At 41.8% G+C, this 24005-nt stretch overlaps 1 protein-coding gene across 4 annotated transcripts in view; it reads right to left on the reverse strand.

Moving 5' to 3' along the window:
* mgat5 (alpha-1,6-mannosylglycoprotein 6-beta-N-acetylglucosaminyltransferase) overlaps positions 1-23325 on the reverse strand; it is a 91609-nt gene extending 68284 nt beyond the window's left edge. Inside the window, exons 1-4 of one of the 4 annotated variants that reach the window (XM_044344731.1) lie at positions 23163-23325; positions 21407-21487; positions 7902-8384; positions 1514-1678 (exon numbers count right to left, since the gene is read on the reverse strand). In XM_044344731.1, coding sequence (XP_044200666.1) covers positions 1514-1678; positions 7902-8142 — 406 coding nt within the window. In that variant the 5' untranslated portion in view covers positions 8143-8384; positions 21407-21487; positions 23163-23325. Of the gene's footprint in view, positions 1-1513; positions 1679-7901; positions 8388-21406; positions 21488-23162 lie in introns of all 4 variants that reach the window. The other 3 variants (XM_044344729.1, XM_044344732.1, XM_044344730.1) reach the window with 3 other exon arrangements.
* Positions 23326-24005: the final 680 nt, after the last annotated feature.

The raw sequence follows: 24005 nt of genomic DNA on the forward strand, positions 1-24005 counted from the left end.
GACGCCTCGGCTGCCAAAAATCACAGTTATTTTTAGATACGATTTTACATAACTAGTCTGCATATGCAGTTGTATCATTTTTTGCATTTTCTTTAACCTAATTTTACAATACCGAGTGCTTACATAATCTGTTGACAGTAATGATGATTTTCATTATCAGTTAATCTGCTGGTTATTTTCACAATTAATTGCTTGTAAGAAAATAGTAAAAAATGACTTCTTCAAATGTCTTGCTTTGCCCAACCAACAATCCAAAACCAAAAGATATTAAGTTTACTATCATTGTTTATATCATATTATTGAAGAAAACCAGCAAATATTCATATTTGAGCAGCTTGACCCAATGGATTTTTGCCATTTAAAAAAATAACAAGTGATTAATCTCTGATTAATCGAAATTGCTGTCAGCTAATTTTCTATTCATCAGCTAATACTGACCACCACATCTACTGGCAATTGATGCTTTTAAAAAGGAACCAAGTACATTTTATTATGATTACATTGTCTTAAATTCATCTCAGTGCAGAAACATTTATATCAGGATAAGAGAAAAGCTCTTTGAGGATTATACAGCACTACACAAAGCACCCGTCCAAAGACTAGATGATTGTTTTAGAGTCAGACAGACGTACTTAACACTTTCACTTTTAAATGTAAAAGCATGTGGCATTAGTGGCTGGCGGTTTAAAAAAGGAAATCAGGTGTTGAGTCATCACGAAAGTCAGAGAGCTGCATACTGTCTCATGACACATTGATGATGTTCCGTCACTTTCATATGATGCTTATGTTCACTTACCGCAACTCAACTCGTGGCTTTAAAAGAAAAAAAAGGCGGAATAGATATTTGCTAAAAGATGCCAGTGCAGCAGCTGTCATTAGGATTCAAACCATTCAAATGTGACTTTGTGCAACTCAATCAGCCTCATCCAATTCTGCATATATTGCTTCAGAGCACAGACGCCACATTCTTACTGTTTAATACTGCGCAAACAACTGAGAGCAAGTCCCAAGATCCCAGAAAAACCAACACTTCAACTCTCTCAACTGGGCTGAATTCATCATCTGAAAGCTGGCAGGAAAATCAATGAAAACTAATAAAAGGGTCATGCAGCGTGAACGGAGCCCTTATTTGAATTATGTCCAAGGATGCGGTCTGGTCCTATAAAGTGCCTGGTGTGCACTGTGCAATACTGTGAGGATTTAGTTGGGCGTATGCCTGGGGAAAGCTTTTCACTGCGAGAATTTTGAAATAAAACAGGGGTCATGTAAGCTCATAGAAAGCACAAACAATCAGCTTTTAATTGGGCTCAGCTACTATATGTTTACTGTGCGTTTTAATACACCGGGGGTTCTTCTAGAAAAATAAACTGTGGGAAACTGACCCAAACATGAGTCATGGTGTATGTGACTATTGACTTTCTGAAGCCAACTTCAGAAAGTAAGGCACAGCTTCCCTTCCCTTGCCACCTCACTGTCACAAGCACACAAAAATACAATAAAACCCAAGACATACCTGCCACGTTAACTTTCTCTGAATTCGTGGAGCTTGGTGTGGCGGTGCTGGTGCCGTTGGTCAGGTTTCCCCCCGTGCCGTTGTAGATGTTCTCCACTTTGGACTCCAGCTTGCCCAGCCTCAGCATGATGTTATCCAGCAGCACTGCGAGGGTCTTCTTCAGGTCTGAAAGTGAGAATGTGCATCATATTATTGGGTTTTATTGTGAAATGTTCTTTATTTCTCCACCAATATCCTAAAATATCACCAAATGTCTTAGCAATCTGCCTTATACTTGATCAGACATTTCACACAAGACCACAAATGTCAAGCAAACCAAACCGAAGCAGGATTAGGAACCTCTGTGGTCCATGAATGTCTGTAAAAATTTCAAGGCAATCCATCCAGTAGCTGTTGAGATATTTCAGCTTGGATCAAGAACATAGCTATCCATATAACTACACAGCTAGCATAGCTAAAACTAGCTTTAATAGCAACAACAGTTCCTGATAAATATATAAAATGCCAAGTATGTGGGATAGAATATATACACAATCAGGTTTTAGTCTTTAGATGAGACCTCATCAGAGTGACCATGAATGAAAGGCTGTTGAAGAGAGCATATGAAAGTCATTAAATAGATGTCTGGACTAACAGGCTCGATCTGTATCTGATTAACTGAACAATAAGAGAAAACGTCCAATTCTTTCATTATCACCAGGGTTACGGTTACAGTGAGTACGTGTAATTTTTGCTGCCGCCTGTAGTCTGGGAAGCGTTTCTCAAGTATGTCTGGAAATATATGAACGGGGACACTTCATCTCCCTTTACAACCAGTCGTTGGATTTCAGGCAGCCAGCTTGAGGCTCATTTAAATGTAAAACCGGAGCCGCCGCGCCATTGCGAGTGACCTTGCTGTTTAATTTGGGTCTTTGCATTTCTGTGGGCGTCTTTTTTTTTTTTTTTTTTTCCATGAGCATTTATCCGCATAGGACACAGCTAACGGCATAACAAGCAGGAGGGATGCTGACCAGTAACGAGACGGATAGGCCATACATTGAAAATGGCAGTCGTGATTTTAAGACGTGGCATTTCTAGATCTTGTTTCTGATGCTGTAACCTGCAGCGATTGCGGTGACATTTATACAGAAATGTTAAGTCAAGTCGCTGTAACTGGTACATACACCATAACAACAATTATGTTATCATCAACATGCTATTTGTCATCAGCAAAGAGCTCTGCCATTATCAACAGACCGAGTGTGTATTATATTATGTATGCATTGGCTTCTGTGCGTACAGAACAGATTCGGAGTGCATCATGCTTTGGTTTCCTGAGATGATGATAATTGCAGCTTGTCTATCACATACAAGCGCCACATTTTCCCCTCACAGTGATGCATTTGACACGCCAGTTTTCATCACGTCAGAGAGATTGGCAAGGGGCGCGACGAGGCCTGGCAGAGCGCACCAGCCTGATTGGTGTGAAGAGAAAACGCCAGAGCATTTGTCTGATTTGGACGAGCTCTGCGCGCTGGGAGGAGCTGATGCACAGAGCTCGTAGCACAGTGAGACCAGGAAGAAACCAAATGGAAAGATTTGGAGCGGCGGCTTTGCCAAGCTATCGGGCTGTACATAATTAGGGGAGGAAAAAAAAAGGGAGGGGAGCCTGGAGTTAATGCCCCCCTCTGTTCACCTCTGGCACACAGGCCTGTGCCTACTAGCATCAGGCTGAGCATCAGAGAGAATCTAACAGCTTGTTTAATATTTCAGCTTGTACTTTAGCTGACTTCAACATGCTGTACAATAGGAAAGAAAAAAAGATAGGTAAGGTAAGCCGCTCACAGGAAGCCAATGTGAAACCACAACTTCCAGGTTCCGTTCCAGAAATAAGATGTTTGTAATAACACATAATACAAAAAATATAGCCTTACTCGACAGTATGTTGTGTTGTTCACTCCATATGTTTTGACAAGCACGGCAATTTTGCTCTGAGAGCTGACTTTTGTGGATTTTGGGTAGACAAATATCCCAACATGTGTTTTGCATCAACCAGCAGCAATGGCAGAGAAGTTTTTAGATTTTTCTTTCAGTCAAGGAAGTAACCATTTAGATTCTGTTTTATATCATAAGATATCATAAGATATATTTCTTTTTGTCAGATAAACTGAAGGTAAAGTTGAAGGGGATCTGTTATGCTTTATTTCCTCTTTTGGCTCCTTCTATGTACAGACCTCAGCACATCTCTAAAATCTAAAATATATGTAATAATTGGAAAACAAACAGCAGCGTGTGGTGTTTCAACATGGTTGAAAAGCTCTGAAACATCTGGCATGTTTGTCCTGTTTTTGAGCCTTTGAATTGAGAATATTTTCTCTCACAACAGGTGTAGACGGGTCGTGTTGAAATGTAACCACCGGAGCTCAGCTGGTGATGTCAGCAAGAATGCTGCTGTCCCAGTTGCAAATGGGGTCTACCGCATCCTCCGCTTGAACTTGGCGAGATGGAACTCCCAAGGACACGACTACAAACATGCTGTACTCTGCAGTGAGAAAGACCTAATATCCTGCGATTTGCATCCAGAGAGCATGCGGTGGGTTCAATGCTAAAAAAATACAGGATGTTCTAGAAAAGTTTGCTTTAAACATAAGCCTTGAATAAGGTGACAAAGATGCAGACATTTGATGTTTGAGACATTAAATGTTAAAAAGCACACGTTGTGATACTGAGAGCATAAGTTTCACAATAATTAAATGTGAGGCTCAGAGACCTTCATTAGTCATTGAGTTAGAAAAGCATCCATGGTGCTGTGAACAACACTCTAGCTTGTCCTTCTGTACACAACACTGCTGCCAGGTAACCAGATGACTAATAGCACGCCTAGGGACACATTTCTGCCTGTCTCAATATTTCTTAGCAAGGTGATACAGTTGCAAAACAAATCCTGGAGCGTTAAACATACTGAACTAAGATAATAATCTGGATGAGCAATGACTAGGGATCTTTCATTAAGCCTATGGGCATTGAAAAGAAGTGATTATAAGTAAACATAAGCCCGAGGCATTCATCAGTGATCCCTATTGTTTACTGTTATCCGCAAGGCAAACCTTGACCCCTGGCCTGGTAGTGGTCTCCATGTCTTACTAGTGTTCAATAACAAAGAGCAGGCAGAAGCAGAAGGAGCACACAATGACCTTCCAGAGGACAGACGGGATTAGACCAGCGATACAAGCTGACACCACACCCAGCGCTCGCCGTGGGGGCAGCTGGATCCTCCTGAACTCTGATACCGGCCCTACGGAGCGGGACGAGGCGAAGTGTGATGTGTGTCCTGCGCCACAAAAGAAGCCTACAATAGCTGCCGAGTTGTGCGGTAACAGGAGACGGTGTCTTGTGGCTTGTCGCGAGGGGGCTGCGCGGCTCGGTTTCAAGAGGGGGGCGGGGGTTGAGGGGGGAGCTGGAAAAAGGAAAGATCATATCCTTGTCACATCTGACTTGTTGTGAAAGGGAGGGGATAGCATGACTGTGGTTTTGATGGGATGACTGCAGGAATCTAGGAGGTGTTATAATAGCTAGGTATAGTGTTGCTGTTCTCTTAGATTATAGACCTTTAGAGCTGGATTCATTTCTCACCCACAAAACAGACACATCTAGAATTTAATTCAAGCTTTCCCTAAAGTTTTTCCCCCCTCTCTCTGTGCAGTCTGATTTGAGTTCAGTTTCAGGTGGAGTCGTCTCACTCTGTATGGAGGGCTGAGATACAGGCTATCAGCGTTTGAGCTCTATGAACAGTGACACGTCGTTCCTTCTCTTCCTCAGACAGTTACTACTTCTGACTACCGTGTACCTGAAAAAAAAAATCAAAAGCCCAAAAGGAAATGGAATAACTGCATATTTTACAGAGTTTTGAAGGTGAGTTTGATATTTTGTTGCGTATTTTGGTACATGGTTCGTGTAAATGCCTTTTTTTAATGTGGTGAAATATTAATAAGATTGCACAATAAAGAAATGAAAATGAACACCTCGTCCAACACAGACTGTAGGTCCATCATTTTTATATATTTTACACTATATTTCCACTAAAAAGAACTTTAAAGCACCATGTCAAGTAGGCTATCTCAGCTGACATGATCCACTGTTTACCCTTGCCCTCCCCCCGATTTGATAACCACTCATTTAGGCAAATGTGAAAGCTGCATTACAGAAATCTTCACACGGGCGCACTTTGCTTCCACTCCGTTCAACAGGTGTGTTTCTTCCAGTGAGCCTGACCAATAAACCGATGTTCCAACCGCGCTCCAAATGGGCTTCCATATTAAATTCACATGCATTAAGATTTTATGGGTCATTTAGGGGTAGCAAAGGAGGAAACCCTGGTTCCCCTTAAACTCATTACAGATTGGATCAGGACAAATCATCGACCGAGAGAGCGAGCGCAGGAAGCACAAAGTATCCTGCTGCCTCCCTATCTAATCAAGGACATGAAATGGATTTTGATGTGATATTGGACGGCGGTCAGCAGGCTGTTCTGCAGCTCCGACGGCCACTATGAATATCAATCCATCATAAAAGGGAACAAAACAAACTGGACAGGACGCTCTTCCCTGGAGACTAAAATCTATGAGATGGGCTTAGATTACATGAACCCCAAATTAATCACAGTAGGATAGCTCCCACTCTACAGCAAGTAAATGTATTATATAGTTACTTTCCTTGTAGGGAGAGAGAGGAAACCTTCGGTAGAGGGAGATACCAAGTCATACTGTTGCTCTTGATTCAATATGTGAGACAGTGAGGTTTGATTTTCTAGGGCCTGCTAAAACAAGTTTTACTGCTCACCTCTCTGTTGAACCCCTGCAAGCCTTAAATACTACTAAAGGCTGCTGAAAATAAGGTAAATCACTTACTTCTAAATATAGCCTGTAGCCTAGCTGATTGTAATCTTCGACATTAATGTTATTTAAATCCAACAAAAGAGAGACCTAGCTTCAAATCCTAATATAAGAAAGTATTTGTGTCTTGCTTTTTTTTTTTTATTTAATCAGTTATTTAATCCGGCTTTTTACGGCACGCAAAGAGATTAAAGACGCTGTATGATATGAAAAAGGTCAAAATATGAGAGATAAGACACACAGCTACATGTGCCGCCGTCATTACCGGCCGGTATGTCTCAAAAATGACAACGCTCGCACACTCTATTGGTTTCTTTGTGTACTCCAATCTCTTCTTTATGTTCCCTGGGAGCCGATTTAATCTCCAGGAGCTTTACTGTATCCTGTTGTTTCTCTGGGCATTAGAGAACAATCAATTCCAATCTCAGGTTTCTAATGAAGCCTCCTGTCGACCCATACAGGTCTATTAATGGCATGAATAACTTATTGATGGGTCTTGTGGACATGTGCTATTACAGTATGATGCCCTGATGCAGCTGTGTCAGCGTTTTTACATCTCCTGGATGAGTTTTTCTTGAATATAGGCGGTGTTGTTTCTTCTCAAGAGGGACACGTGTGGAACCATTCCATCCAATTTAAAGAAGATGTAAAAAGAAGCCCACATCATGATGCAGTAGTAACTTGGTTTAAGGTGTTTCTATTATTCTGTTTCTACCTGGTAATGATCTTATGCAAATGAAAGAATTGCAGGCTCATCCTGCTGATTCCTCTACATCAAACACTTAGAAGGTCACCTGTACGTTGTTCCACGTTAAGCCGGTCTGAGCTGCTTTCAGATATGTTTGGCATCTCTTATTCTATTCTTTTAACATAAAGCCTATTGATGAGCTTCCATACCTACGGTGAGACATGACAGTTGCAACTTTAACCCCTTAACATCCACCCTTTTTTATAGATTTTTTTTTTGGCATTTGGCAAATGGAAAAGCTTATGACAGAAGAACTGTAAGGCCATGATGCATGTATTATCATTTGACAAGTGACATCTTCTAGTTTCTGGAAATGTGCTTGTTTAGCATGTGGCTAAAACACCAACAAAACTACATCGGTTCAAATAAGGCTCAAAAAAGTGTTTTTGGTCCTCGTCTATAATGAGTCATATTTGAATAACAATAATTAGGACATGCTTTATGCCAGAACTACACAGAACACAATAAACCTTCTACATCTTGTCCACCTGTATAATATTCCAGACCTCTTCCTGGTCTAACCTTATAGGAGCTAGGGAGTTTTTAGTTTGTGGTGTCACTGGTGTCCCTAAACCTCTCCAATCATCTCCGATTAGCCAAATTGTGCCAATTGCTTTGACTCATTACTGTGCGATGTCTTAACCTTTTGTTAAAAGATTAAGACAGTTGATAAAAGTGTATTTCATAACAAAACTACAGGAAAAACAAGAAAGATCAGTCTGATTCCATTTAGGTGACGTGAACAGCAGCTAGAGAGCCGGTTACTCACCATAAGCTGTCATGGTTCCCACATAAGGCCCATCCATGACGCTTTGGTTCTCCTCAGCCAGCGCCTTGATGTAGCGCTTGCTGAGGTCCAGGATCTGCTGCCGTAGCACAGCGCTGTTCTCATGGCTGGCTCGCTGCTGGATGGTGAAATGCAACAGCATCATGCCCCAGATGAAGCCGAAGCTGACCAGGAAGAAGCCCAGCTTCTGGGATGACAGTTTCCATAAGAACGGTGTAGCCATGCTGACTTGACGGGAAGTCGGGAGGGTTGTGACTCTGGTTTGACAGGAGGGGAGAATGCAGGAGGACGGGGGGGGGGGGGGGAGAATCAGGAGGGCAGGCGGGGCATGGCTGCGTCAGTCGGTGTAGCTGTGTTGGATTTTCAGGGGCGGTGGCTTGTTTGCCTCACCGGCGTGATTTCCTTCTCTGACCCATCCTCATCTCTCACTAACATCTCAGTGGACTGAGTCCGACTTGCTGCATCCTGCTGCAGAGAACACACAGAGAGAGAGAACAGACAGGTGGCTGGTTAGATAAACACAGATATTGAGGGAATTCTTCTCCAAATCCCAACCCCACCTGTACGTTATTATTATAAAAACACTGAAAATTGGACGGCAAGTCCGCAGTGTCAGCTATAACTCAGAGTAAACTGCAGTCTGTAATCTGTCTGTCAAATTAAAACATTTCTTTCCAGCAGAAACATCACAAAGCCTTAAATCCTGATATATAAGCTTCTGAAAAACAGCAGGAAGGCTTCATAAAGTTCATCTGAATAGGTTTTAGAGTAAGATGAAGTAGCCAGGAGGTATTACACCTGAGTTGAGTACAGACCTTCTGTCTGTTACTTTCAGCAGAGAAGCACAGCACAGAGACGCACTGTATCCCAACTGTACGTCACTGTGTGTGTGTGTGTGTGTGTGTGTAAGCTCCTGCAATATGCAGACAGAACGGTGACACACCAAACCCTTCCCTGTAGCCTGCCGGGAAAACTTCTTTTCACCTTGTAATGTCAATAACGTATCAATCTTGATTTATTTACACGTGATAAATAAACAGGAGTACTTGATACTGCTGGTAAAAAAAACACAATAAAGTCCTCTAAAGTTATTTAAAAACTGAGTTTAATGCCTGTGTGACACTGAGAGAGAGGCTACACAGAACCGGCTTGTCTGGCCCAGACAGTGTGATGTTTCATGATTGATAGGCCTGTGTGGAATTTATGCAAAAAGGCTTATAGTTCCCTCAAAATCTAAACATTTGGATAGCCTACAATTCGTCTTCCTCACTGACAAGCGAGAACACCAACAGAATTCTAAATACATTGCCGTTTTTTTTTTTTTTTTTATGTTTTGCTCAATTTAAGCAGGATTTTCTGCTAGACAAATGATGGAGGCTCTACCACACGCTGCATATGTGTAGTTGAGCATGTGTACGTATGTCTGAAATAGAAAAGGTCAAAGGTTTATTTATTCACTCCCACTATAGCAAAAGAAAAATGTAAGAGGGAAAATGTCAAGGGAAAGGTTAGTCAAACTAAGTTTCATGTAATCTGTTAAACAGCAGTTGATATCTGTGAAGGACGTTTGCTGCTCAGGGTGGAAAATCACCAGCAGGGCTGCAACGATTAGTCAATTCATTGATTTGTCGATCGACGGAATATTAATCACCAACAATTCTCTGGTTCCATCTTCTTAAATGTGAATATTTTAGGGTTTATTTAGTTCTCTATGACAAGTGAGTAAGTGGCATCTTGGGTTCTGGAAAATGATCATTTTTCACAATTTTCTGACATTTTAAAGACCAAACAACTAACTGAATAATTGAGAAAACAATCAACAGATTCATCAATAATTAAAATAATTGTTAGTTTCAGCCCTAATTACTACAAACAGCTTGATTTCAGCAGGTCAGGAAAAGGTTAAAAGCCACTTTTATGAATTCATTGAAGAAAAAACATTTCCTCCACTATGTGAACGGCTTCGCAGACCTGTGAGAAAAAGCCAATTCCTGTAAACATTTAACAGTTATATTCTAGTTTCATGCTTGCTATCTTTATTGCTGACTGCGACCATGCCAATGACAACACGTTTGGCCAAAACCATCAAACTTTTGCATACAATGCAGAACGAGACCGCCCCGCAGCACTTGTGAAGCTGTTAAATAGTTCAACACTCCTTACTGACAACCTCAAGGCAATCTGAGCACAGCTAAATAAATGCCTCTGGCTTTGCATTAAGCAATACAAAAAAAAAATAAAATAAAATCTTTCTAGCGTGCAATCAAGCCAAAAGAAAAAAAAAAAAAAAAAAAAGATGTTGTAGATGTTCTCTCATCTGCATTCGACTGCTGTGGCTGTAAATGAGGCTAAGTGTGGGGAGGGGATTTCTTCAGCCTTGCTTTTCAACTGCGTCTCTCTCGTTCTCTTTCAAAGCAGCTCTATCCAGGTCAAGACCACAGCCGCCTGCATGGATGCAGCACTGAGAGAAAACCAATATCTGCTTGACTCTCACAACTAAAATGTTATTGTTAAAGATGCACCGATCCGCTATTCTTCAGTTCCGATCCGATTCTGATACCTGAATTTGATTATTTATCAGGAATATTATTATTATTGTTGGTCTTATGTGTAAGGTTACATGAGGCTGCAGTAAACCACACAGAACTTCCTATTAAGAGTAAAAAATATACAAAAATGCATTAAATTTAAATGTATTCCAAAGCTAAATTTGCCGTGGGTGTGGAGTGTGACTTAAAAGAAAAAACGAATAATTTCTATTGAGGAGTTGTGCTGACCCAAAACAGCATGCAGACAGAAACTGAGGTTAAAAATAAATGAATGTATTATATGCTAAAAACACAAGTTAAGAACAGATTAAAACAGGTTAAAAGTCTGAAGTCTCTTAGAAGAAATAAAACATCGCAACATGCAAATAATCAAATGTATCAAACAAAAAGGAGAAGGTGATAACAATCACAAAGGACGGACTGTTTTATATTCAGTATATAGCTTCTATTAATTTCTCTGCTGCCTTTGGAGTTACTGTATGGACCTGTGCCGCCTCCTCACGTTCAACAGTTCAAAAGCCAACATGAAAGCATCAGTATCGGCACCCGATACCGATACTGGCTGGGATCGGTCCCGACTCTAGTGTTTATTGATCTTTTACTAAGAATATTTTTCTTGTATCTAAGGCGGTCGGCACTCAGAATAAGACAAGACAGAGATGGTTATATCACCTTCCCCCAGAAACACAAAAGATAGCCACACACAAAAGGCTCTTTTCACCTTACATCCATCAAGCTTCATAAATAGGTCAGAAACAGCTGCGAGCCGCTTCCAACGGGGTTGGAGTCTCACAGCAGGTTATGACACATCATAATTGTTCAGTCATTTAAGACAAAGGCTCATGTTTGCTTTCTGTGCGCACAGAGATCTTTTTATAACAAAGCGGTGACGAACGCCGTGTTGTCTGGAGTGAAGACACTTGTAAAAAATGGAAACTCCTGTATCTTTTTTTTTTTCTGACATTTAACTGACTGATCTGCTTTGTGATGTGTGCAAAACAAGCCTTTCCGTAGGGTAAAGAGAGGAAAAAAAAAAAAAAAATCTCTGCACTGCACTGTGAATTCATGAGACAAGCCCTTGACAGTAGCGCTGTGCAATCTGCAGTGCTGATAACATTGGATGTCTCTCATTGCTCGGGACTGTGTTGGAGGAGGGCAGGGAAAAGGCTGGCAGCGCTCGCTGGTTGAGCGCCGACAAGGATGGGAGGCTTTGGGGCTGTTTATCAGAGAGGAACGCCGCTCAGACTGCCCCATGGTACATCACTGCAAGAAGCCAAAACCTACACACAACACTAGACTGAACCGCTTCTGAAAACACACATTCTCAGTCGGAGCTGGCTCCGTTGTCTGGCCTGTTTTCCCGCGTCCATCCGTCTTATTTAAGAACTGAAACTGATCGTGCACCAGCACTGCTTTGTTAGGAAGCTTTCCAATCACAGGCTGTGTCCTGTAATCTGTAGAGAAAGGGGCGATGCAGCAATTCACCCCCCCCCCCCCCCCCTTCTCCTCCTCCTCTTCTTCCTCCCCAGCAGTGCATACATCTCTCCTCTCAGTTACCTTCTAGTTTCTAATTCAGGATCTTAATTTGTCTGGCTGGGAGCCCTCTGGCTCTCAGCAGCAACAGCCCAGTGAAACCCTGTGGGTTGACAGCCAGCTAAGGTTGCAGAATATATGATACTTTGCAATTTGAGATGATAACGTAACGACCTGCTGAATAGTTTTTTCATTGTTGGGGAGAAGTAGCGGCGCACAAAAACCCTGGAGGTTTAAGAGGCGCTGAAGACAGAAACAATTGAATCATTCAAGCCTGGGAGAAATCACTGTCCTCTCAAATCTGTTACAAAGGAATGTTCTTCCTGTTAGGGACATCAGGGCTGAAATTTAAACTTTAAAACTGCATTTGTTGTTCAGTTTATAGTATCTACCACAATGTAGCACTGACACAAAGCAGCAACAAGCTAAATTATGCTTATTTTCTATGTGACATCCTAATAGTCATCCTGAAATTACACATTAGGTTTTAAAAGCTTCCCTAGGTCCCGTTTCACAGCTTTCACACTGCGCTCCTGATGAAAACAATACAAGTCTATTTTATATTTTAATTGATGCACTTATGACCTGTATATTTAAGCACAGCAGGAAGCCTACACTAGCAGAGCAGAGTGAAAATATGTGGTAAACAACTGATCAACAGAACAATGAAAAACTAATACTGTATTTTGACACACTTAAAGCAGCGGGGTTGCAGATTGCAATCGACTGAATACCCTCGCCCTCGCCCTCCTCTTCCGAGTGTGTAGGAGACCCTGCAAAACTCACGAAAAATGAGAAAGACCCTCTCTAGAGCCAGTGTTTGGTTTGTCTGTTCTGGGCTACTGTAGAAACTCGGTGGTCCAACGTGGTGGGCTCTGTAGAAGAGGAGCCACTCCCTATGTAGATACAAAGAGCTCATTCTAAGGTAACAACAAGGTAAAGTAACACAACCATTCTTATTTTCAGGTGATTATACACTTATTAAAACATACGTATCAATATTATATATATGACATGTGATTCAAAGTTAAATACGGTGCATTCAGAAAGTATTCAGACCCCTTCACTTTTATCACATTTTGTTATGTTGCAGTCTTATGCTACAATTGTTTAAATTCATTTTTCCCCTCATCAATCTATACTCGATACCCCATAATGACAAACAGGATTTTAGAATTTTTTTATTATTTATTAAAAAGGAAAAACTGAAATATCACATTGACATAAGTATTCAGAGCCTTTACTCAGTACTTAGTGGAAACACCTCTGGCAGTGATTACAGCCTCGAGGCTTCTTGGGTATGACGCGACAAGCTTTGCACACCTGGATTTGGGGATTTTCTGCCATTCTTCTCTTCAGATCCTCTGAAGCTCTGTCAGGTTGGATGGGGACTGTCGGCAGACAGACGTTTGATAGGGTTCAAGTCAGGACTCTGGCCGGGCGGCTCAAGGACATTCACAGGGTTGGCCCTAAGCCACTCTTGTGTTGTCTTGGGTGGGTGCTTGGGGTCATTGTCCTGTAAGGATATCTCTGTACTTTGCTCCGTTCAGCTTTCCCTTAACCCTGACCCATCCCTACCACTGAAAACACCCCCACAGCATGATGCTGCCACCACCATGCTTCACCGCTGGGATGGTACTGGGCAGGTGACGAGCGCTGCCTGGTTTCCTCCAGACATGACACTTAAGAGTTGAGGCCAAACAGTTCAACCTTGGTTTCATTAGACCAGAAAATCTTGTTTCTCACAGTCTGAGAGTCCTTTAGGTGCTTTTTGGCAAACTCAAAGCAGGCTTTTCCTGTTTTTTTTCCTTTCACTGACGACAGGTTTCCGTCTGGCTATTCTGCCATAAAGCCCAGACTGGTGGAGTGTTGCAGTCATGGTTGTTCTTCTGGAAGTTTCTCCCGTCTCCACAAAGGATCTGTGGAGCTCAGCCAGAGTGACCATCGGGTTCTTGGTCACCTCTCTTACCATGGCTCTTTTCCTCCAGTTGCTCTGGCTGGCTGGGCGGCCAGCTCTAGGAGGAGTCCTGCTGATTCCAGACTTCTTCCATTTAAGAATTATGGAGGCCACTGTGCTCTTAGCCTTCCCCAGATCTGTGCCTCAACACAGTCCTGTCTCTGAGCTCTGCAGGCAGTTCCTTCAACCTCATGGCTTGGTTTTTGCTCTGATATGCATTGTGAACTGTGAGACCTTATAAAGACAAGTGTGTGCCTTTTCATATCATGCCCAAACACTTGAATATACCACAGGTGGATCCAATCAAGCTGTAGAAACATCTCAAAGATGATCAAGAGGAGCAGCAGACACCTGAGCTACATTTCACAGGAAAGGGTCTGAATATTTATGTCAATGTCATATTTCAGTTTTTCCTTTTTAATACATTTGCAAACATTTCTAAAATGTTGTTTTTGCTTTGTCATTATGGGGTAATGAGTGTAGAGTGAGGAGAGGAAAAAAAGGAATTTAAATAATTTTAGCATAAGACTGCAACAAAATGTGAAAAAGTGAAGGCGTCTGAACACTTCCTGAATTCACTGTTCATGTGTATCTGGATGGTACAACATCACGGTGGGTCAATATTCTGTGCTGAACTACATTATGAATGCAAACATTCACATTCATATTCACATCAGAAACACAAACCGAGGGAAGAATAGAAGAAAATCGGTAACTCTGCAAAGTGGAAGACACTTATTACCCAAGAACAAAACTCAGTTCGTTATTTCGCTGAAAGTTCCAGAAAGAGTTGAGTCAATTTCTGATTAAATTGCAACAGAGCAACCTCTGACTAAAAAAACAAAGTACAGCCTTGCTTTTGCGGTCTCCAGCTTTCAGAAATACCCATTCAGCATTCAATAACCAATACCAATGTTAACAACAAGCGATATCTGTCTATCTTGCAGCAAACACAAGAACTCTTCCTGTGTTTGCAGTACATCTGCATACACAGACCACATACAGTGGTCTATGATGACGTCAGAGGGATTTAGAGTCAACAATATCACATCACTGTCAAAATAATCATCTCAGGCTTTAATATCTTTTCGGCAGAATCCTAATCACAAAGCCGTTGCGCTTGTTCTCTCATGTGCTGAATCGTTAAGTCCAGGCCAGATGGCTGTGCGAGGTAAAGACTCTGTCCATTTCCGCCACATCTTGGAGCTGAAAATAACTTACTCAAAGTGTAGTTTAGGGACTCGACCATAAAGGTGATGCAGGCCGATGGAGGTCTGGATTAATTCCAGTGCATTACTCCAGGTCTAAAAGTGAGCGCATGCTACTGAACTGAAATAACATACACTAAGAGCTCGTTGCATAACCACAGAAAGTAGTGAAATGTGCTCTAGATGTAGCCTTGGACATCAATTATGGATCAACTTTGAAAAAGTATCCATTTTTCTCCTGAATATAAATAGGCTGTCATGGAGTTTGACTTCTCACACCCAAGTAACTTCAGAGTTCTCCGGTGGTGACAGCCGGCAGCCTTATTGTTCAGAGGTCGGGTAATGTTTGTTTGTGCTCATGCAGAAAGAACCCACATTGTAGTCTAGAGCTGCAACTGACGATTACTTTCATTATTAATTAATGTATTTTTAGTTTTTTTAGATGAACTGGTTGGTGATTTTTGGCGGCTTTCATCCATGATCATGAGTGCTACATGGATCCACGAGGGGAAATCACAAGTCTGCTGACTGACAGTGAGTCAGCTGATGTGTTTATCCATCTTCTCTGGTGTCACAAAGAGAGAAATAACTGATTATGAGAGTTAGGGCTGTGACTAATGATTGTTTTCACGATTAATTGTTTGTCAAAAAATGTGAAAAATGCCCGTTATAAATTCCCAGAGTCGAAGGAGTCTTTAAATGTCTTGTTTTGTTCAACCGACGGTTCAAAACACAAAGATATTCAGTTTACTATCATATGACAAAGTTAAGCATTACATCATCACATCTGAGAAGCTGAAACCAGCTAACATTTAGTATTTTTACTTAAAAAATGATTATACCATTATCAAAATAATTACTGATTAATTGAATCAGGTAACTGACTAATCAGTGCAGCTCTAATGAGAATGAAAATTTACCATAATATTAAGAGGTATAATTACAATGTGGCCACTATGCACAAATACAACACAACTCTGTCTGAACTCCCTCTCACTTTCTGACTGATCAGGGAGAGTCCCTTCACTCGTGTCCATAAATGTAACCACGGTCGCCCAACGATTTGCATAAAAACTCACTGTTTATACAAGTCGTTTCGAAGATTCCTATCTTGCTTCCTTCATGACCAGCAGATGGATTTAACAGTAGTTTAGCTTTTAAATTCAAATCCTACTTTGCTGTCACACCACAAATAAACTGCACCACAGTCTACTTGGAACCAAACCAAGACCCTCTTTGTTAAGTGGTCTTGGTGCGGTTGTTTAGTCCACACCAGAGTTTGACTGACAGCTAACAGCTTAGGTGTGAAAGCACTCTAACTGTCTTGGCTTGTCCAAGGATATTAATTTTGCAATCGTAAAGCACACACAATATTTACATTTCAAATTTTTGCTTAAAAAAAATAAACAATTGAGCGATTCAAAGTAGTTGCACCTTTTTCCTCTTGCTGACGACCCTCCGTTTGAAAGCGGTGACATGTGACAGGCTCAGCTCTTTAGGATTATTTTCAAGTAATCATTTCAAAAACTCATCCGTGAAAGTCAGCGTCCATCCATCCTCTCCAGACTGGTTTTTGGCAGTGTAGCAGTGGAGTGCTAGCTCGCCTGTTGCCTGCCTAAGGAGACGTGATACTGATAATATGGGCCCCGCTACCATGGAGACCAGTGTGACTCTGCATCTTAATGGACTTCTTCACATACGTCCGTCCCCCCCCCCCCCCCACCCCGCCTCTTAATTATTCATTAGGGCCCTCCAGTGAAACAGGCACTGCTGCAGCTTCCCCACCTTACTGGTGTGAATCCAGCGGGGGACCAGGTATGGAGAGCTAACGGCGCAGTTTGAGACAGGCGTTTTCCCGGGAGAAAAAAAAAAAACGTTCAGGAAGTTTATCTAAAATGTGAGAGGCACCCGGATCAATGTCAATGTGCTCTTTATGGAGTCACCGCTGGGCTCAAGCACTTCTTCAAGCATACCAATTTCATATAAATGAACACACATTCATGCTGAGGAGAACAACAGACTACATAAGCTTTCTGTAATCCTTCATAACAAATATCAGTCTCAGCATCCAGTGGTGATGGAGAGGATGCACTAAAACTGTAAGATAAAGAAAGATTTTTCTTTTTCATTGGTCGGCCTTCCGGTAAGTCGAGTGATAAGATCAAGCAGGAAGGTGACACACTCCAGCAACTGAGCTGCAAAACCACTAAAGGAAATAAGACCTTCATTACCATGAGCGCAAACTGACTTTCATTTATATGAGACACCAGTAAACAATGTCGTCTCTAAATAAACACATGAGGCCGAATGGGCAGGCAAAAGCTGGTGTGCTGTATTCAAATCTAGCCAAATCTAGTCACGTGGACTTTGTCTCATTTCTATCAGACAGTCTGCAGCGCCGCTGGGAATAAAAATGATTGAAATTTAAAACAGGAAACGTGGTGTTTAACCCTCGTTTCGGTGAATCATTCCTGCTGGGAAGCGTGTCTGACATATTCGTATGTTAACAATCTCGCCTCGCTTGTCGGGAAGTCATCCTCGCTAATTCAGTCAGTTTGAAAGCTTTGTATAAAAACTGATGTGCTGATGTCTATTGTTTTGTTTTGTTTTTTCCACACAGATAATAACTCCTTTGTTTCCAGTCATCATTAATTAAGACTATCAGGGTTTCAGCATCTTGCAGCTATTATCTAGTTATGTCCTTTTTAAACCTCTTCAAATTGACTCCCCAAATCCATTCATCTGACTGGATTTCTACTTGAAACTCTTCTATTCCCTTAAAACATACTGACAAACATGACTTAAGTAGTCTGTGTTTGCTATATGTAGTATTTAAATCTCATAGAGTCTCACAGAAAAGTTTTGTAAATTAGCTCTGTGAACATTTAATGCATATTTGGGTAATAATGAATGAAAAGTATGATCATATAAATATAAAATGCTATCCAACCTACATCGTATTTCTATTATGCATGTCATCACGGCAGTAACACCTCGTCACCCTCACCGCTGGACTCCATCGCTCAGTAACACGCTGTGAGTTTAAAGCCCAGCGACTGACAACCTTGACCTCCACCAGAAGAAGTCCAGCTCCACAGCAGAAGCCTAAAAATCCAATCAGTTGTGACTGCTGGGGGGGTGGGAAGGTGGGGGGGGGGAGGGAGGGGGACACACCTGTCGACAGCAGGTCGCTGTGATGCAGCAGAGTCCCTGGACAACTCTAACACCCCGAGTGCCTGCAAAGACTGGTGTTTTTTTCACCCCCACACACTGTTGAGAAACATTCAACTCTTGACCGTCCACAGAAGGAGTCACACTCAGCACTTTTGGAGCCAGGAGAAACACGACATGCTGAATTTCACACACTATAGTCATGGAAAAGGAAGCTGAGTAGGAAGTGACCAAAAAAAATCTTAATTCCTTTTAATTGTACTGTGTATGGTATTATTCTGTAGCTGTAGCTTGGAGGCACAATATAGAGTAAACTGATTCCTTGTTTACAAAAAACACAAAGTAAAGCCAAAATCGAAAGTAAGGAACAGATAGGACAGTTCACTGTAGGCCTTACAGGCCTAAACAAATTCTGCTCTATACACTTTAAAAGGGGAAGTCATCATTTCTGGGAGACGCTGATACACCACCCAATGAATATCCAGGAACTGTAACACTGACTTCACAGGAAATGCCCTTTTCATTAAATCTTCAACACAAAAGATTTTTCACCCAGAGAGGTGGTACTTCCTTCCCTGCATAGAGAAATGAAAGTACCATATAAAGTTGTCTATAAAACCAAACCAACACCATCGAGGCATCACTTTCTTTCCCAGGCAGAAACTGACAGGTTTAACCTGATACACACATACCATGAGAGGAAGAAGAAAGGGCCATCTGAGCATGGCATGCATGTCCAAAACACGCCTGGTGAGAATTGCGGGTAGGAACAGCAGATGAGGCGCTAACGGCCATGATTTCACCGCGCTACTTCCTCCTTCCTGTCACCACCGCACACAAGCTTTGTTGTTATGCTAACACGAGCTGGCCTTAACCCAACTCAATATGTAGTAGAACTACATTCAGGTGATAAAAAGATGTAATCACACACAGAACTTACCTTTATATGCTCTTGACAGTAATAGCAGAGTATTTACAGTACAGTGAAGGTAACACAGTTATTCTGTGGATTAAGTGCAGAATGCTGAACTGTTATGCAAACAGATTAAAGTGTTTTAAGGCATTTATTTAAGAAAAAATAGCAAAATTCTCTGGTTTAGTTTCAAGTTTTCAGTCTTCTAAGATTGCAAACTAAATATCTTTAAGTCTTGGACTGAAAAAACAAAACATCTGAAGACACCACATCCTGGCTTTGGGGAAATTGCAACATTTTATGACATTTTATAAACCGAACGACTGATCGATAATGAAAAAGATAATTAGCTGCAGCCCTGAATGTAAGCAAACACACACTGATATCACCATGCTGACTATATTAAATCCCTAACCCTCTCCCCTTTATGCCAAACTCATATCGCTTTCTCTGAATATAAAACTAATCCTAATTCAGGTCTTCTCTCTAAGTGCACATACAAATCCTCTAAAACCTCTTAAAGATGAGCAGAGTGGCAAAATGTCTGCACTTTCTGTTCTCGTAACATGAAAACACAACCAAACAAACTCCGGCCAGGCACATTTCCTTCTCCTTTTCTGTGGGAGTAGCTGCAACGTTTCAGTATTACAAGTCGGAGTCAGACGCCAGAAATGACTCAATGAGAGCAAACACGATCCGTACAAATATACAGCCCAAACAACCCAAATTATGACTAAGACAGTGACAGTAGTTTATGGTGGCGAGAGCTTGTGGTATTCATGAGCTTGGTATCCCGTTATTCCAGTTTTGATGAGTTACTGAAAGAAGCAGCTAAAATGCAAATAGTGTTCGGTTCAATATTCTACATATGCATGAAATCTTTTAATAGCATGTGTGACAAACACAGGCATGAAATTGTTTTGAAGAGTCCGAGACGAGGACGTGATGAGTGTTTGAGGTTACAGTAAAGGCCCAAAATCTTCCTTTTATTACCTCTTCAGTTTGTTAATGATTGCCCTGCGTGTCAAAACACTTTTTTTTTAAGAGGATTTCTTGTGACTTGCTCTACCTACAGCTCAAATGCGCAGCACAAATAAACCAGTGCTTTGCATGTGCTGGGCTCGAAACAGTAGACCGACTGTACAGAAGCAAACGTGTGTGTTGCACGATGGGAAAGAGCCTCGTCAGAGCCGAGTGCCAAGGTGGAGTGAGGTTTTCTGACGAGCAAACGTGGCACAATCCTCCCCCCCCCCCGCCCCCCCCAAAAAAGCTGATTTCATACCTCAGTCTAGCTATATACTTTATACAGACCGTGACGTTAAGTAACATCGGAAATTAAATCCCTTTGAGGGATCGCTGACTTCGGAGTCGCAGCAGTTTCTAGCACAGTGATCAGTAACCAGATAGAGCACACAAATAAGAGAAGACAGGTGTGTGTTTGACTGTGTGTGTGTGTGTGTGTGTGTGTGTGCTTGGTCAAAAGCAGCGAGAACAGGAGCCCTTTAATCACAGAAAGGCCAAGTGTTCCACTTCTCTGCGTGGCATCCATCACCACAGTCCAGTTCTTCCACATTCCCTCCATCTTCAATCCCTCCTTCCTCATCCCTCCACTGCTGCCTCTCCTTCTGGCTCTCCACCCGAGCCCACCAACAACCCCCCTCCTCCTATCCTCCCACCCCACATACACACACCCTCCCAACGATTTCTTGCCAGTGAAGCATGCCACCGAGGCAAAGCTCCTTTTCCTCAGGATTTATAATCCCACGGGCTCCGGCAAAAAGGCAGCTGAAAGAGCTCTTTATAAAGCCAGGGGCAGTCGGTGGCTCACCTCTGGATGGTCACTACACTCAGCATTAGCTCCCAGCCTACAGTCCAGGATCATAGGCAGGGGGGAGGGAAGTTTTTGTAGGGTCACATAGAATAAGATATAGATATATTTGACTGTCCTAGTGCAGAAATTTGCCCTGAACACCTACCAAAACTGTCTGATAAGCAACAAGCATCTTTAAAGATACAAACAAATGAAGGATCACATTTGCAGCCTGCATGGTAATGACACGAGATACATCTCATATAATCAAATGAACACGCCATAACCAAATTACATCAGACTTCTCGTGGTGCAAACTGTAAATTAGTGCTTAAGCAACACTCACCAAAGCAGAAAATCAAGCTCATTCTCCCCGTTTCCTGGTGTCACTTTTCAGGTTTTACTGATCTTTCTGGCCCTCAACAACCTGTTGTAACACATGAAGCACATTAAAATCCTGGTTTGCAACTCCCCCATATAACTAATTACATGTTCACCAGGCATGTGTGAAGGCTTTGGCACACCGATACATCATAATTGGTGACCTTCTGTGCCCTGCAGTGTTGGATAGGTTTAGGCATGAGGATTGATATGTCAGGGGAAGAATATCAAGGTACGTCACAGAATCTGACTGGTCACTGAATACGGTGTAACACCGGTAAGCAGAAAGGAGTCGGTGTCTGCTTATACTTCAATCTAAAGTGGTGTAAGACTGTGTTTGTACAGGAAAAAGTATGTAAAGCTGATATCAAAATGCTGACTGTGTCTCTACGCCTGCAGTACTGACTGATAAATTCATGCACTGACTCATTTGTGCCTTTGTGATGTTAGATATTGTTGGCCAGCTGTAGACCGGCCACTGCCATTAATCCTTGTGATTTTTAACTCTTTCTAATATGGTTATTTTCTTGGGTTTTTTAAATAAAATTTTTAAATGTGTGTGAATATCTTGTCTCAAATTGCCCCTTGAGTGATGACTAAATGATTTTTGAGCTAAACTGAATTTGCTTTCAGTTTTGGTTTGTTTGGAAACAGGTGTTATTTTGAGTATCGCTTGCAATCCTACCACTTTTCCAGCTCAGTATTTCCTAAGAAGACACTGTTTGTCCACAGGGCATGGATTAATATGATTAACTTCCACAGCCTGTTATCTCTGTCTGTGTCACAGAAACGCAACATCATCTCTGGAAGCTGAAAGAGAAAAACCCCGAGCAAATACTGGATGTTTCCCTAGCTTGCAGGGTTAGAGGATTGGGTCGTCTGTCACTGGCACAATCATAATACTTCCTAATTTGAATGTACATGTGTCTCGTGTCTTGTGCATGTTAATGTATTCATCATGTTAGCCTGACACCATCCTAGAATAGTGTTTACTGTCTCATACATCGATTGAAAGCAAAACCTCATGGTGGAAATCATGAAGAAATAATAATAGATAATTATCTTAAAAAAATACAGTTGTAAATGTTGCCTTGTCTACTTGGTGAACACCACCGTACATACACTGTAATAATAACCGCCTAGGCAGTAAATGATAGACATCAGCTTTAAGGTACATTAACTACCGTAGCTGTTAAATTTGCACCTTAACTGTCAATGACTTAGACTTGAATATTATTCTTGAACAACCTGTTCGAGATTTTTCCTAATTTAACGGTGCTATCCGATCAGAAACACCCTGCAGGTGTTACTAACAATGCCTACATGGCCAACCTGTGTTGCTATCATTTCTTTTATAAGCTAGCTAGTGTAATAATAACAATGGGACCCCCGTCTCACTGCGGCGATTAACGTCCTGATTCCCTAACTGGCTGTAAAAAAAAAAGCAGCTAACGTTGCCGTTAGCTCTCCAGCTCCACCAGGTTGGCTGGTGGCTAGCCGCCTAACCATGCCAGCTATCACCGTTTCTGGCTACAGTAGCTTTGTTTTTTGGAGAGGTTGAGACGACTAGCTGCCTCCGTCGACCACCACACATTTCACAACAAAACACCGCCGCAATGACAAGTCGCCCACTCCCGAGAACACACACAGCTAAAACAGAATTATTTCCTCAACGAAGGAGCAGAAAACAAGCTCCAGAGCGATAGAAGGACATAGCTTACCCCTTTTTATTGTTTCTGTTGGTACTCCAAAGGTTGTAATTAGACTTAAAATCCAGGCAGAGGGCGAGCGGAGACGTCGCTGTATGGAGCAGACTGCAAAGATGAGACTCCGGCCACAGCGCAGGAGCCTCTGTGTGTGTTTGCTCTGCCCACTTGCAGAAAACGAATGGTAGTTTAGGGACCGTCTGCGTGTTCACGCCCCGCAAAAGACGAAGAACGGCAAAATGTTGAGTCTGTAAAAAAATAGTGGATGTAGTCACTCATTGGTTTGTGGATTCCCGTTTTGAAGGGTATATTCCAGACTGGATCAGCCAGAGGGACGAACTCACAAGTGCAGTTAGAGTTAGGCTAAGGTTAGGTTAAGGTTAAAGTTAACACAAATCTTGTGAGAGTTTCGCAAATCGTTGCTCCAATCTGCTCCAATCTAGCCCCAACCATTTTTTAGCCTCAAGTTTGGCATTTTGACTGTCGCCATCTTGGATTGTTGGAGCCAGAAGTGACAATATTTGGACGAGAGGGTAGAGCTGACCCTAACATTAGCTTCTAGCTGCTAGCTTGGTTAGCATGTTGCATTTACAGTCTTTGGTTAACTGTAATTATGCTAATGCTAATGCTAATTTTGGCTACTGAAAAACAGGCTTAAAACAAAATGTGCTTAGTGGAAAAACTGAACTCCTGACTCATGAGAGGGTCTTTTAGTAGAACCAAACGCTGAACAAGACTTTTTTAAGTGACCAAAATGTTACAATTAACTTTGATGAACTGAAAACACACTAAATAGCAACAGCTACACCTATACTCCTATTCTAATTTGGGGTTACAATACACACTAAAGCATACCCT

This window comes from Thunnus albacares, chromosome 24, assembly GCF_914725855.1.
Source record: "Thunnus albacares chromosome 24, fThuAlb1.1, whole genome shotgun sequence".
NCBI classification, from domain to species: Eukaryota; Metazoa; Chordata; class Actinopteri; order Scombriformes; family Scombridae; genus Thunnus; species Thunnus albacares.